This window comes from Harpegnathos saltator, unplaced genomic scaffold (genome assembly GCF_003227715.2).
Source record: "Harpegnathos saltator strain DR-91 unplaced genomic scaffold, Hsal_v8.6 scaffold21, whole genome shotgun sequence".
Taxonomy (NCBI): domain Eukaryota; kingdom Metazoa; phylum Arthropoda; class Insecta; order Hymenoptera; family Formicidae; genus Harpegnathos; species Harpegnathos saltator.
This window is the reverse complement of record NW_020229995.1, coordinates 82161-94599: the sequence shown is the minus strand read 5'-3', so window position 1 is coordinate 94599 and position 12439 is coordinate 82161. Positions and strand designations below refer to the sequence as shown.

General features: G+C 39.4%; 2 protein-coding genes across 4 annotated transcripts; one reads left to right on the top strand and one right to left on the bottom strand.

Annotated features, from left to right (window-relative positions):
- Positions 1 to 629: 629 nt before the first annotated feature.
- Positions 630 to 3287, top strand: mTerf5 (mitochondrial transcription termination factor 5). Of its 2 annotated transcripts, none has more exons than XM_011138310.3 (6): positions 630 to 868; positions 985 to 1118; positions 1194 to 1512; positions 1697 to 2124; positions 2655 to 2885; positions 2965 to 3287. In XM_011138310.3, the coding sequence occupies exons 1-6, from the start codon at positions 689 to 691 to the stop codon at positions 3155 to 3157; spliced, it is 1485 nt and encodes a 494-aa protein (XP_011136612.2). In that variant the 5' UTR covers positions 630 to 688; the 3' UTR covers positions 3158 to 3287. The 2 variants fall into 2 exon arrangements, with proteins under 2 accessions (XP_011136612.2, XP_011136613.2); XM_011138311.3 differs by having other exon boundaries at positions 632 to 868; positions 1287 to 1512.
- repo (homeobox domain-containing protein reversed polarity) lies at positions 3186 to 12006 on the bottom strand. Of its 2 annotated transcripts, XR_003112831.1 has the most exons (5): positions 8829 to 12006; positions 7531 to 7609; positions 7210 to 7433; positions 4159 to 5342; positions 3186 to 4091 (listed from the first exon to the last, which is right to left on the bottom strand). XR_003112831.1 is itself a non-coding variant. In XM_025298185.1 (4 exons), exons 1-4 carry the CDS (start codon positions 9229 to 9231, stop codon positions 4681 to 4683), a joined length of 1368 nt encoding a protein of 455 aa, XP_025153970.1. In that variant the 5' UTR covers positions 9232 to 12006; the 3' UTR covers positions 3186 to 4680. The 2 variants fall into 2 exon arrangements, 1 of the variants encoding a protein (XP_025153970.1); XM_025298185.1 differs by having other exon boundaries at positions 3186 to 5342.
- Between the last annotated feature and the right edge of the window lie 433 nt (positions 12007 to 12439).

The following is a 12439-nucleotide window of genomic DNA, read 5'->3' as shown; positions in this document are numbered from 1 at the left end:
CAAATTCTTCCAAATATGATGGTCGTCTTATTCTGGTATTTCTTGTCCGTCGATAAATTAGGTTTTCAAAATCTTCATCTTTAGATGAAGATAATATGTATTCTAAAGCCATATCTCTTTGGTGTTCAAACGTTCAAAATATTTGTCAACTGAACTCCAAAACCGGGATAGTCATAAATTTTTTTCTCAAATTGATGGTACTGCAGTGTTAAACTTCGTTTAAATTCATTAAACGCCCAAAGTTTTGGGTTTAACTTTAACTGTGAGAAATCAACGTTAACCATGGTTTAAGGCAGTTATGGAACGCAATTTTTCGTCTAAACTAGGGTTAACGAGTTAAACTTCGTTTACAGTAAGTTGTGGAACCGGGCCTAAGTTGTGGAACTGGGCCTAACCAGACTCAAATCACAGACACAAACCTCGAATCGTTACCGAGACATCGAGTTAGTTGACGTCTATTTTCTCAGGGGGCGTATCAGGACAGACATATGCTTTCGCCCGGTGCCGCTCTCAGGTTTCTCTCTGGTATTAATCATATTACGTGTGATATGCTTGTGTACAAATTTGTATAATTTGAACCATCAATAAATTGTCATCATCAAAAAATTGTATAAACATAAATATAAATTATACAAACAAGTGTATTGTATTGCTATATAATCGTAATTTAGACTAATCATATAAGGAAATGAGATACGTTAAAACAAGGTTATATGGAATGAGAATGCTAAAAAAGGATGTATTTCAGAAGATTTTAACTTCAAATTTAGGTTTAAATTCCGATGAAATCAAACAATTTGTCGATATGAATAATAAAACAATAACTTATAGTAGACACAGGTTAATAAACAATTGTCAGTTATGTCGAGTATGTATAACAATATATAATTCATTGGCAATTACATCGACGCTGCGTTAATTTAATTCTTTTTCTTTATTTGTGACTTTACTGATACAATCTAGAGATTAATAAATTTGCTTCAGATACATAAAGTTGAAGTAAAACCACTTGAACATTTCGGATATTGCTTGAAGTTGCTTCCTCATACGTTGGAGCATAGAATTAATATGCTAAAAGATATAGGAGTACAAAAACTGAATGTAACTCTAATAAGCAAGTAGGTACACATAGAAGTATCAAATATTTTTTTTTATAAGAATGTAAGAAACTTAATAACTTCCCAAAATTACAGAATAATAAGTCAATTGAACAAACCTGTATATAAATTTAAAGAACAGACTTATATCCCATATGAACAAGATGTAAAGGAGAATATATTCAACAGACTTTACGAATCTCCGACTGATATGTCTCTATTGAACTTGAATAATGAAATAAAAATTAAAGAATATTACAACAAGTGCTATCTGTTTTGTAAAACTCAGATATTTAATTTGCCCAACTTAGACAACGAAATATTATTGAAAGGTGAATTGAAAAATAAAAGCATAAGTATGATTGCAGAAATGTTAAAAATACTTCGGCTTGATCTTGGTTTTATTAATAAGTATGTAAGTATAGCTAGTATTAAAAAGAAGTTAAACATGCTATATTATAAAAGTATAAATATAAACAAATATAACAATATAAATATATTGCATGTTATACAGTTATTACATGTTATATATTATATGTTATATACATTGTTATAATATAGTTATTTATATTATCATTATATTTCTTTATTTTTGATAGATAGAAAAAAATCCCAAGATCATCACTGCATCTCCTGAGAATGTAAAGTCATTACTGAACAACTTCAAAGATACGGGTCTTGTTGGATTACCAATTGAAACAGTTTTGAAGAAGCACTCATATTTGTTATTTGAAGATGCAAACAACATAAAGCATTTACTACAATTATTTGAACACTATGAAATACCAGAAGATTATGTGCATAAGTTCATGAAAATCTTCACTTTGGGCAGTGATGTCTTTCTCGAACGAATGACAATGATAATGAAACACCCGGACTTACAATTATGGCATAAATATCCGCGAATCTTGCAACTGATTCTTTACAAAAATATGGCCATGGATCGTGTGGAGTATCTTCGTTACATAAATCGCATCAAGTGGGCCCGTGCTCACACGGTCTTGTCACAAACAAAGACAATGGACCGGTAAGCAATAGAGGGAACATTTTTGATAAAAACTTCATGAGAGATGTTTTTTCATGATTCACAATTTATATAATATATTTTTATAATAAGTTGATCACCTAGTTGAATTCATGGGTCATATAAACCTTACAAGACTCAATTTCTTAATGTGTTATAGAAATGATATTTTGTTTTTCACTCGATATTTTTCTACATACTTAATTAAATTATTTCTGATCATAGAGGTAAAATCATCCACGAGTAGGTAATGATAAATTTGCACTTTGCTCAGATATGGGTAATGCAGCACTCAGTGTGTAAAGTGATATATTTCTTAAATAGAAGAGAAAATTAAAGAAGTTAAGAAAGTATTAGACTTAAAGTTAAACAATAAAGTTAAACAAAGCCGTATGAGTGATATTCTTATTTTCTTTATTCCTCATAACTCATACATGGAGTATACTCTTTATATGTTTTAATATATAATATATTTTTATCATACATTTTTATATATAATATATATTCTTGGACTAATGCACTTTTTATTTCAGATTTCTCCAATATGGTTCTAGTACACTTATGTCGCAAAAGCCTCTACGTTATCTGCTCAACACTAAACTGAAAATTCCATTGACAAATGTTGAAGTAGTCAAAAAATTGATGAAACATCCGCATTGGAAGACAGCCGGTTTCCATGACATTGGAAAGATGTTGGATTATCTGATGGAGAATTTCACAGTTGATGAAATATGCGCCAATATACACATCGTGCTTTATTCACGGTAACGATGCTATATAAATTAAATAAAAAACATTATTTTATATAATAAATAATTGCATCTTGCTCTGTGCTGTCTTCAGATCCGTAATTGAGGAATTATTAGCTGATCTACGAAAAAAATATTCTCAGAGTACGGAATATTCCTTCACCAATAGGCAATATCTAGCGCTCTGTCTATACATGATAGAGAAGGACACTCACTTCACAGGCGACGGGATCTGGAATAAAGGGCACAATACACAGAAACAATCTTCGTGTTTATCAAAGAATTAACATATTATGGATAGTGATGCAAATGTTGATGATTCCAGTGTTAAGATTACTAACAAAGTTGACGCTAATGTAACAAGAACGAGGTACCTGTAACGACGATATAATGAAATATATAATGTACATAAACATCGTAAATTTGTTGTAAATCGAAAAGCTAATAACGCTGAAAAATTACATTTTGTAGAAAGAGAATATAAATGAAGAAATTTATATATTTTAATTTACAAAAACTTCATTGACTTCGTAAAAGTGACGAATAGCTCGCTATCGCGAGCATTATATGCCCTAAACGATCCTGTCGATCATGCTGGTTAATATCACGGAGAATCAGCGCAACTGATCGATTTGCGCACGGAAATAAAGAACGCTTGTACATCAAGTTGGTTTTATCACTCATTCATTTATTACAAATTATTCTCACATAGAAATCGAGTATACCGCGATACAAAGCAAAATTATTCTGATTAAAGTTCACATCTCTTATACAAAGGCACTGCGTGAAGGCGTTAATCATTCGTCGAAGGCACGTAAATATCGTCAAATTGGATCGCTAATGATCTGTAATGATACATTTTTCCCATCTTTTTTCTCGAGCGCGCGACATTTCATCATTAGCTGAATATAAACTTTAGGACACCGTCACTCCTCGATTATTGCGACGAAGATGCGAGTAAATTGAGCTCGCCGCTTTCGGTATCGAACCAAACACGTGAAGGACAACTGTTACTTCGTTTTCCTCATGATTCGCATCGTATGACTCGGCGCATTCATGTCTTGCTAGCGCTTCGATTCAAGAAATCTCCAGAAAGAAGTAAAACGGCGACCAACCGTCCGTAATTATAAAAAATGGCCGCGAATATGATCATGTCCTAGTTTCAATCGTGCGCTTCAGTATAAGAAATAACAGCAGTAAAGATACAACTTTCTCGATCTCCTGTTAAATAAAATAAAGATATTTTATATTCTCTCTCTTTCTCACACACACACACACACACACACACATTCACACTCTTTCTCTATACGACGTCCTTATATATCAAACATGATGTCGCCTTTGTCCGGGAACAGAACTCGCTCGATTCTTCGCGATTGCTCACGAGAACGACCATATATATAAATCCCTTAACATTCAAGCTCAAATTGATTCATCCCTCACTACTCATTACTCATATTGTTCCAGCGGTATCGCATTAAGGCGTGGTGCAGAGATAACTCGTCGACCGTTCGATTTGGAAAGAGCTGCAATAGTCAGAGTCCAAAGTCATCTCTGGAAGCTCTTTGCGAAGAAGTTACTTGTACGTCGATAAAGTCAGAAGAGAAGCAATTGCGACTAACTTCTCGGCAGAGCCACCTGCGTCTCTGTTACGATAACGGTTACGAAATCAGAAATAAGATGTCAATTTTGGAGCCCGCGTACCATGGACTCTAATACTCGTCGCGCTCGCGAGACACCGACGGAGACAGGTCGCATCTGGACGCGGTGTAATCACCTAGAAGTGATCGAGAGCGCAGGAGGCCGCGAGTCAGTTCAGAAAAGGAGGCAGCTGCACGTAGCTCTGCTGATTGTTCGGCTCGCTCTTCACCATGACTTGGTGCTCCTTCATTGCTTGACGCGTCTGCGGCGAGTGCATGCCGTAGTCAGGTTTCTGATCCGTCGGCTGCTGCGACTGCTGCTGCTGCTGTTGGCCGTAGTCGGTCTGCTCTTGCGCGTACTTGTCGGCGAGGCATCCGCTGCCATGCTCGTCCTCGGACATGCCTGAGTTGCCGAGGTGATGGCCCGGCGGCGAATGCGTCGTTACCATCGTCTGGTAGTCGGCGCGGGTAAGCGGCCCTGGACCCGGCGGCGGTGGCGGACTGCCACCGCCGCCGCCGGCCGGGCTCATGTAGTCTTGATGGACGCGCATGGCGTTCACCCCGGCCGCTGCTGGAGTGGAAAACAACGCAGCCGTCGCCGCATCGTGTTGCGGTAGCATACTGGCGGCGTAAGAATAAGCGCCGCCGTTGCCGCCGCCCCCAGGGCCACCACCGAACGTGGACGTCGAGTACGGTGAATTGGACGGGCTCAGCAGATTCAAGTGCGGCGCCAGGTCGTACGCGGGGGAGTACGGCCACGCATCTGGCGGTGCTGTTGCCGTGGTCGGCGACGCGAATGGATTCAGGGTGTTGTTTAAAGACGTAAAGGAACCTGTGGGTCAGTCTGAGCTTAGACTGAGATTTGTGCAAGCAAATTCTAATATATATAGCATTTAATTCTAATAAAATTCTAATATAATACATATTTCTAAAATTCTAATATATTCCCCCTTCCCCAGCAAACACATCAAGTAACAATAACATAATTGTTACTATATGTATGTGTTATATTGCATATACGCTGCTGAGTGGAAAATTATATCTAACATAATTGTTATAGTTATAGTAATATAACACATATGTTATATCGTAATGTAACTTTTGACTGGAGAATTTTAACTAACAATTATGTAACTCTTATTACTTGACGTTTACTGGGATGATATATAATTCTAATATACAGAATGTCATAGATCATCTGTATCACCCGATTTTTTTGTAAACGTTTTAAAGAAAAATGTTTCAGACAAAAGTTGTATAGTTTCAAAGGGGACGTGTAACAACTATTTTGTAAATAACTTATTTTGTTTACAAATTACGCCACTTTCGAAATATTCATTGATCATTACTTTTCTTAAATGAAAATTCCAACTTTGTACATCATTTTTTTCTACCAATTAATTTGAACAACTTTTGTCGAAACATTTTTTCATTTGCCTAATATTTTTTGAGCTATTTAAGGATAACTTGGTAACTTTTTCAATATTTAATATAATTAGTAGAAAAAAATATTCTAATAAAAAATTGGAGTTTTCATTTAAGAAAATTGATAATCAGTGGGTATCTCGAAAATGGCACCATTTATGAACAAAATGATACAATTATTACATGTCCCCTTTGAAATCATACAATTCTCATTTGAAACATTTTTCCCTAAAATATGACGTTTACAAAAAAATTGGGTGATACTGTCTATGATACTATATAATAGAATTCTATTCTATTCATAAGTCTATTCGCTGTTTCGTCGACAGCTGGTTAGCAGAATATAACAGGATCTGCTAACAGACGGTAGAAATCGAATAGATCTGCCGTAACTATTTAAATATGTTTCAATGGAACATGCTACTCAAGTTGCTTGATTTCTATGACAAATCTATCGTTGTGTTGATGTCAATGTCAGCAGAATGTCAACTCAGGTTCGGCAGAATATGAGCTTACGGATATAAATGGATCTGTTTTGATATTCTGACCAAATCTGCTGCCAGTCTGTCGGCATACTGTTGAATAACATTGTATTTACCGAGGGATTATTTTATAAGAATTTTTAGATCTTTTAGATTTCCTCTAAAAAATGATTCTTATAATGCTTATATTTTTTATAACTTTTATAATTCTAATAAATCTGCATGAGTTGGAAAGTTATTTTTTTAAGATAATTTTTAAAATTTTGAAATGTCGAATACTTCAAATTCTAATTATTTAAAGTAACTCATTATTATTGCTCATTTTGGGAAATAACTTATTATCTTCAACGTTATTCGGGAAGTAATGGGTTGCTTCCGTTATTCTTTTCAGATGTTTTAAAGGCGCTTCTTTACGCTTTCTATCACGTGTAAATGTATTTTATACAGGAAGGAAACTTCAGTTCACATATAATTGGATGGAGATTAAATGAGAATTCGGTGACAAGCTGCATTAAAGCTTTATTGAGATAAGTTATCCAAAAAATGTAATTGCCGTTACTAATAACAAAAACGTGTTTGCTAAAGAGAAAAGTAATTTGCAACATTAGTGACGTTACAAGTAATCTGTTATTTCCCAACGCTGTAATTTTTTAATAGTTTTTCAACTTTTAAAGACAAAAGTTTATGTTAATTTATTTATAATATTCTCTTGCTCTTTCAAGAAAGAAACGATGAAATCAAAGACCCTCTCGAACACGTGTGAAATTAACTATTATAATAATAAAGATATACCTGACAGACCAGGGCTCGCCGATCCCGCGGCCATGTAGCCTGCGGTTTTTCGCGGCGGTTCCTTCTTCCTCCATTTGGCACGACGGTTCTGAAACCACACCTGCACGCGCGTCTCCGACAGGGAGAGCCTCATCGCGAGCTCGTCACGCGCGAATACGTCCGGGTAAGGCGCCCGCTCGAAAGCCCTCTCCAATTCCTCCAGTTGGAAAGACGTGAAGGTTGTTCTGAAGCAAAGAAGTCGGATGTGAATGATCAAAATTCTGTACGTTTGTAAAGTAAAAAAAGAAAAAGTTAACATATTTTCGCGCTTTGTATGAATACCTCGTTTTCTTCTTCTTAATATTATTACTGTCAGTCTTCTTTTTCGAATCTTTCTTGGCCGGCTGTGCCTCGCTGCTGACTATAACAATGTAATATATTTATTGGATTTTATTCGTAGGATTATCTGTGGAAATTTCCAAAAGCAAACTTGTTATTATTACTCGTTACCCACTGACGACAATAACTCCGTACCGTTATCACTTATTTTTGAAGAATAATTGGTTAATATCATCATTATCCAAAAAGCAAAGACAAGACAAAGGAGTGATGAAAAATAAATTACAAATTTCCATTACTTCTTTACCAAGTTTCGAAAATTTTTTCTTATGGTTTCCATTTTCCATGTAGATGTACATATATGCAAAGTAATAATGATTATACATTATATCATTACTCAAAAATGTAATTACGTTACAATGAACATTCCTATACAGCATAAAAGTTGCAGCAACATTTCTGTGACATCGCTGCAACATTGTTGCAACGTTGCAGCAACATTTTTTCAATTTTCTGTATTATATGAGATTACTAATGAATAAAGATACAAAAGTAACTATTAAAAATTAACTGTAAAAAGGTAGAATTAAATGGTAATGACGTTACAAGTGACGTGCATTACCAATTCTACTCGAGGACCGTTATTTGCTTTGAAAAAATCAACTCGTTATCGTTATTGTTAAAAAAATAATGAATCGTTATAATTTCCATTGCTCTTTTTGATAAATTTTCAAAGATTATCTTTCTTTACGAGTCATTTCCGTTCATTCCGCATTCTTCTGAGTTCTTATATATGTAAGTAGAAAGTAATGATAAAAAAGTAACGATTATATTCATTACCGTTATCCAGAAAGCATTCCTTAATTTGCTTTACAGCGTTACCGTTACTAAAAAAAATGCTCGTTGTAAAGTCATCACCGAAAAGAAAGTAATTTGTAATATCGCCACAGGAAATAACATGTTATTTCCCGACTGTTATTCGTCAAGAGCTTTTTTTTCAATCGTTCTGACGTTCAGAATTCAAAATCTAGGACTCTAAATATCAATCCACAATAGGTGTAGCAAACCTTCGATTTTTTTTTGTTTTTTAGGTTATTTTTTAATTTTTGGCAAAAGGTGTTTACCACTATCTTAACCGGAACCTGATTGGAAGCTTGCTTGAAGCTTAATAATTATGACTTCAAGTGTCAGAGCTTTTAGATTATGTTATAGGGAGTTTTGCGCTTAAGGCAAACGGCTAAAGGCTTGTCACAGGATTGCGTATCGGGAAAAAGCGAAGCAAATGAGCGAAGATCTATTACCGGGAGCAAGCGCGTTGATGGGATCGTCTGGCTTCCTCTTGCCGAGCGCGTTGCCCAGCTGCAGACCCTGTTGCAGCGTCGTCGAGGTCGGCGTGACACTACCAGACGTAGTGGATGTCGTGACGTCCTGGGTCTGCGCCATAGGTGCGTACATGCCGGACAACTCGAGCTCCTTCAGCTCCTTTTGTTGCTGTTGCTGTTGCTGCTGCAGCTGGTGATGTTGATGATGCGCCGACGGACTGTTTGGTGAATCCAGCTTGTGGATGTGGCCGCCGCTCGGCATCAGATCGCCACCGTGATGGCCGCCGTGCAGACCCAACATCACTTGGATGCTGTGGACACCACTGCCACCGCGCGCACCAAAGTCTGAGAAAATCGGATCGTCGAAAGGAGCGCCGTCCATCTTCACGAGCGATCTTCTTCGACGCTGCTGAAATTCAAGGTGCCCTTTGGTTGCAGGCGAAATATAATTATGAAACTTTTTTGTCTAATTCGAGGCGGAACTTCTCGAGAGGATCGAGCTGCAAGTTGGTTATGACGTTTCAGGCTGACCCGCACTGCCTTTGACAACTGGTTCTTTCCGAAGAGCTTTGCGCGAAGGTGTCTTCCATGAAATCATGACTTCAGGTTCACTCGGGGGTCTCTGTTAATACAAGTTGTCTTAAAATCGACCTGTCGGATGAACTGTTCTGAATTGATGAAGAACGCGACGTCTCCTTGTCCGAAAACAGAAAACCGAAGAAATGTGTGGCTTAATCAAGCAGTCCGACGTGGAGTCTTCTTAAGTGGGTATAAACGATAAACCATATTGATGAACTCGCCACTGAACGGTAACCTTGATAATATTCATCAGCGATGACAGTTGATTTGAATTGCAGGTAATCGAAGATCCCAATTAACCGAAATTAATCCGAAACGCAATTGCGAGCATCACAGAGTCCATCGTTTGCTACGTTCATAAAGTAATCTATCGTGAAATCTCTTCTTCCTCTTCGCTGCCTCCATCAACTAACGTCCGCCGATCGAAAATGGATTTTGATTACAAGCTGTCGACTGCCTCGATTAAATTAAAATCCAAGAGCAACGGTACCCTCCGACTGTTCCGCACGTCTCATGATCGAGCACGTTGCCTCAGCGGCTCTTCCCGCTTTCCGGTGGAGCCGCCCTTGTTGCGAGAAGAAGGAAGAAACGAGTCGCCGATTGCCCGCTCATACGCACACCGTGACCACGACGACGAAGACTTGGAGTCCGCAGCAATTGCGATCAATTGTTGCCCAGCTTGTGATTAATTTTGATTAGTTTTAAGCAGCGTTAACTCGCGTGATACCGACGCGTTCGTTGGGCTCGCTGATCGGACAGGACCTTGGGAGACCGACCGAATCGACGACGACGACGGCGACGACGACGACGACAACAACGACGACGGGAACGACTACGACTTACGACCTGCCGCTTTACACCACCTTTCCGCCTGTACGAGCCGCGGAGAGCCGACTCTCCGTACGCATCCGCTCGCTTTCTCCCTGAATGTGTCCTCTCTTCTCACTATCGGGACACCACTCTCGCGCCACTACTCCGTCCCGGACTCTGGTTAATCAGCCGCCACTCACACAGGCTTATATTTTCGACGTCGCGCCGACCAAGCCGCCCCCATACTCGAGGCCCTGACCAATCCTGGCCGGCGATGCCCGATCATCGTCGTCACCGTAGCCGATGCGTTTCATGCGGGCGCGGTGATGCTGCCTTGCTCCGATCCACCGCCACCGCTTCCTCCACGGCCCCCACCCCCGGGTCCCACCGGCCTTACAGACGATAAGTGAGCAAACAAACGAGGCTCGCCGTAGCGACCGCCTCCGACTTGCATGCAAAAAGCTCTGCATACGAGGGTGGATCGTGCGAGAAGAGTACGAAGTGAAGGTTCGCGGGGGTTGGCAAGACGGGCTCGTGGGAATTTGGTCGGGGAGTACGTCGGTATTTCAACCCGGGGACTTGGAAGAGCAGCAACCTGGTTGTTGTAGATTGTCATTGCTGATGGTCATTACTTGATTCTTGTTTCGCCGATGAACGATTCACGATTAGCGATTAGTAATTTGATTTTTAGATCGTTCTGATGAAAGCTGTGATTTCTTTTTCACAGCTCTTTTTCTTTTTTTGTCTGTAGGAAAGCGAAAGTGGTCGGCGCATTTGATTTTTCATCGCGTGCCAGAACACTTCGGCTCCATCCTAAGTCTTTTTTTCATCACCAATTCCGCGCGCCTGCACTTATTTTACTTTTATTAACTCTTACTGATATAACTCTAATAAATTAATTAATCTCTCTCATTAGTTGTTTGCTCATTAGTTGTTATATTGATTGCCGTTTGCACTTTCCAGCTACAACACACTAACTCTTGCCTCGTCTCACCAACGTCTCGTTGTACGCATGTCTTCTCGAAATTTTTCTTTTCTGTTGATGTGGGAATGACGTCACTTCTATTTCGACTTTTGCAACGAAAATTTGTCCATGGGTACATAACGTTGAACGCGACATTTAGACCTCATTCTCAAAACATTAGCTACTTAATAGCTGCAACTAGCTACTTAATAGCGTCATACACCCCTTGTATGACCGAACACTTTAAAGTCAATAGTTTTCTTCCTCATAGCTGCACTTTAGAAAAAAACTTACAGTCTTTCTGTTTTCTTTCTATTTTCTTCTCTCTCCCACCGAATGTCGAGCATGTATCTACTTTATTGCAAGTGCAGCAGACAGCGCAATCTAGTGCAGTTTGTAGCGTTTTCGACTGAGCGGATTTTCACCGATCCAGCAGCGATCGATGACATCATAAGCTCTGTGCTTACGATATCTTCAGTCGTTCTCGGATCGATCAGGACTCGTTCAGTTTACCGAAAACGCTATTATCTATCGGGGTTGAAAATCGAATTGCTGCACTCGGCACCAACTCGCGACGTCATCGCGAGTAAACATGTGGGACATTATTATCGTTGCGAACTTCTGCAACACGTGTCTCGTTTCACCAGAAGAACCTGCGGCTTTTAACGACAGGCCGCTGAGACCGAATGGTTCTTCACGCGCTGGTCAACCGATGCCGATCCGTACGCGACGTCCGGTATTGCCGAGGGTGTCACAACGCAGTGCGCACCTTGGTCGCCTCGAAGAGATGAGATCCATGTCGGTTGGCCGGCGGCGTGGCACTGAGAGCTCTTAAGCGCAAGCTCAATGAAATCAGCAATCGCCAGGAATTGCCTCGAATTGGCCCAATCAAACTACTACCCCCCGTTCCGCGTGTGTACGAGCGTATATTAACCGCTAATTTCGTCGTCGACTAATTAGCGCGCGCGCTGCGCGTCGCACCGATTTCTTCGCGGCCGCTATTCTCTCTCTTTCTCTCTTTCTCTCTCCCTCCTTCTCCTTTGCTCTTTCTCGCTCTTTTAATCTCTCCCGCCACCTAGGGATCATCCTGATTGGTTGCCGATCGACCTTATTGCCACTTTCGTGTAGTCTCGATGATGATCGTGTAATTTTTCCCTCAGGATTGATGAGGTCACTTTTCCAAAGCAACTTCTCTTACCTCTTCAGTCGTTACTCATTGACTCGTTACTGTCAACAT

What these genes read in the sequence shown, in the direction of transcription:
- mTerf5 (XM_011138310.3), top strand. Translation starts at nt 689, where the DNA reads ATGAGATACGTTAAAACAAGGTTATATGGAATGAGAATGCTAAAAAAG. An exon ending in ACAATTGTCAGTTATGTCGA is followed by an intron (nt 869 to 984) that starts GTATGTATAACA and finishes AATTTGCTTCAG; the next exon opens with ATACATAAAGTTGAAGTAAA. An exon ending in CACATCGTGCTTTATTCACG is followed by an intron (nt 2,886 to 2,964) that starts GTAACGATGCTA and finishes TGCTGTCTTCAG; the next exon opens with ATCCGTAATTGAGGAATTAT.
- repo (XM_025298185.1), bottom strand. Translation starts at nt 9,231, where the DNA reads ATGGACGGCGCTCCTTTCGACGATCCGATTTTCTCAGACTTTGGTGCG. An exon ending in CATCAACGCGCTTGCTCCCG is followed by an intron (nt 7,610 to 8,828) that starts GTAATAGATCTT and finishes ACATTGTTATAG; the next exon opens with TCAGCAGCGAGGCACAGCCG. An exon ending in ATTAAGAAGAAGAAAACGAG is followed by an intron (nt 7,434 to 7,530) that starts GTATTCATACAA and finishes TCTTTGCTTCAG; the next exon opens with AACAACCTTCACGTCTTTCC.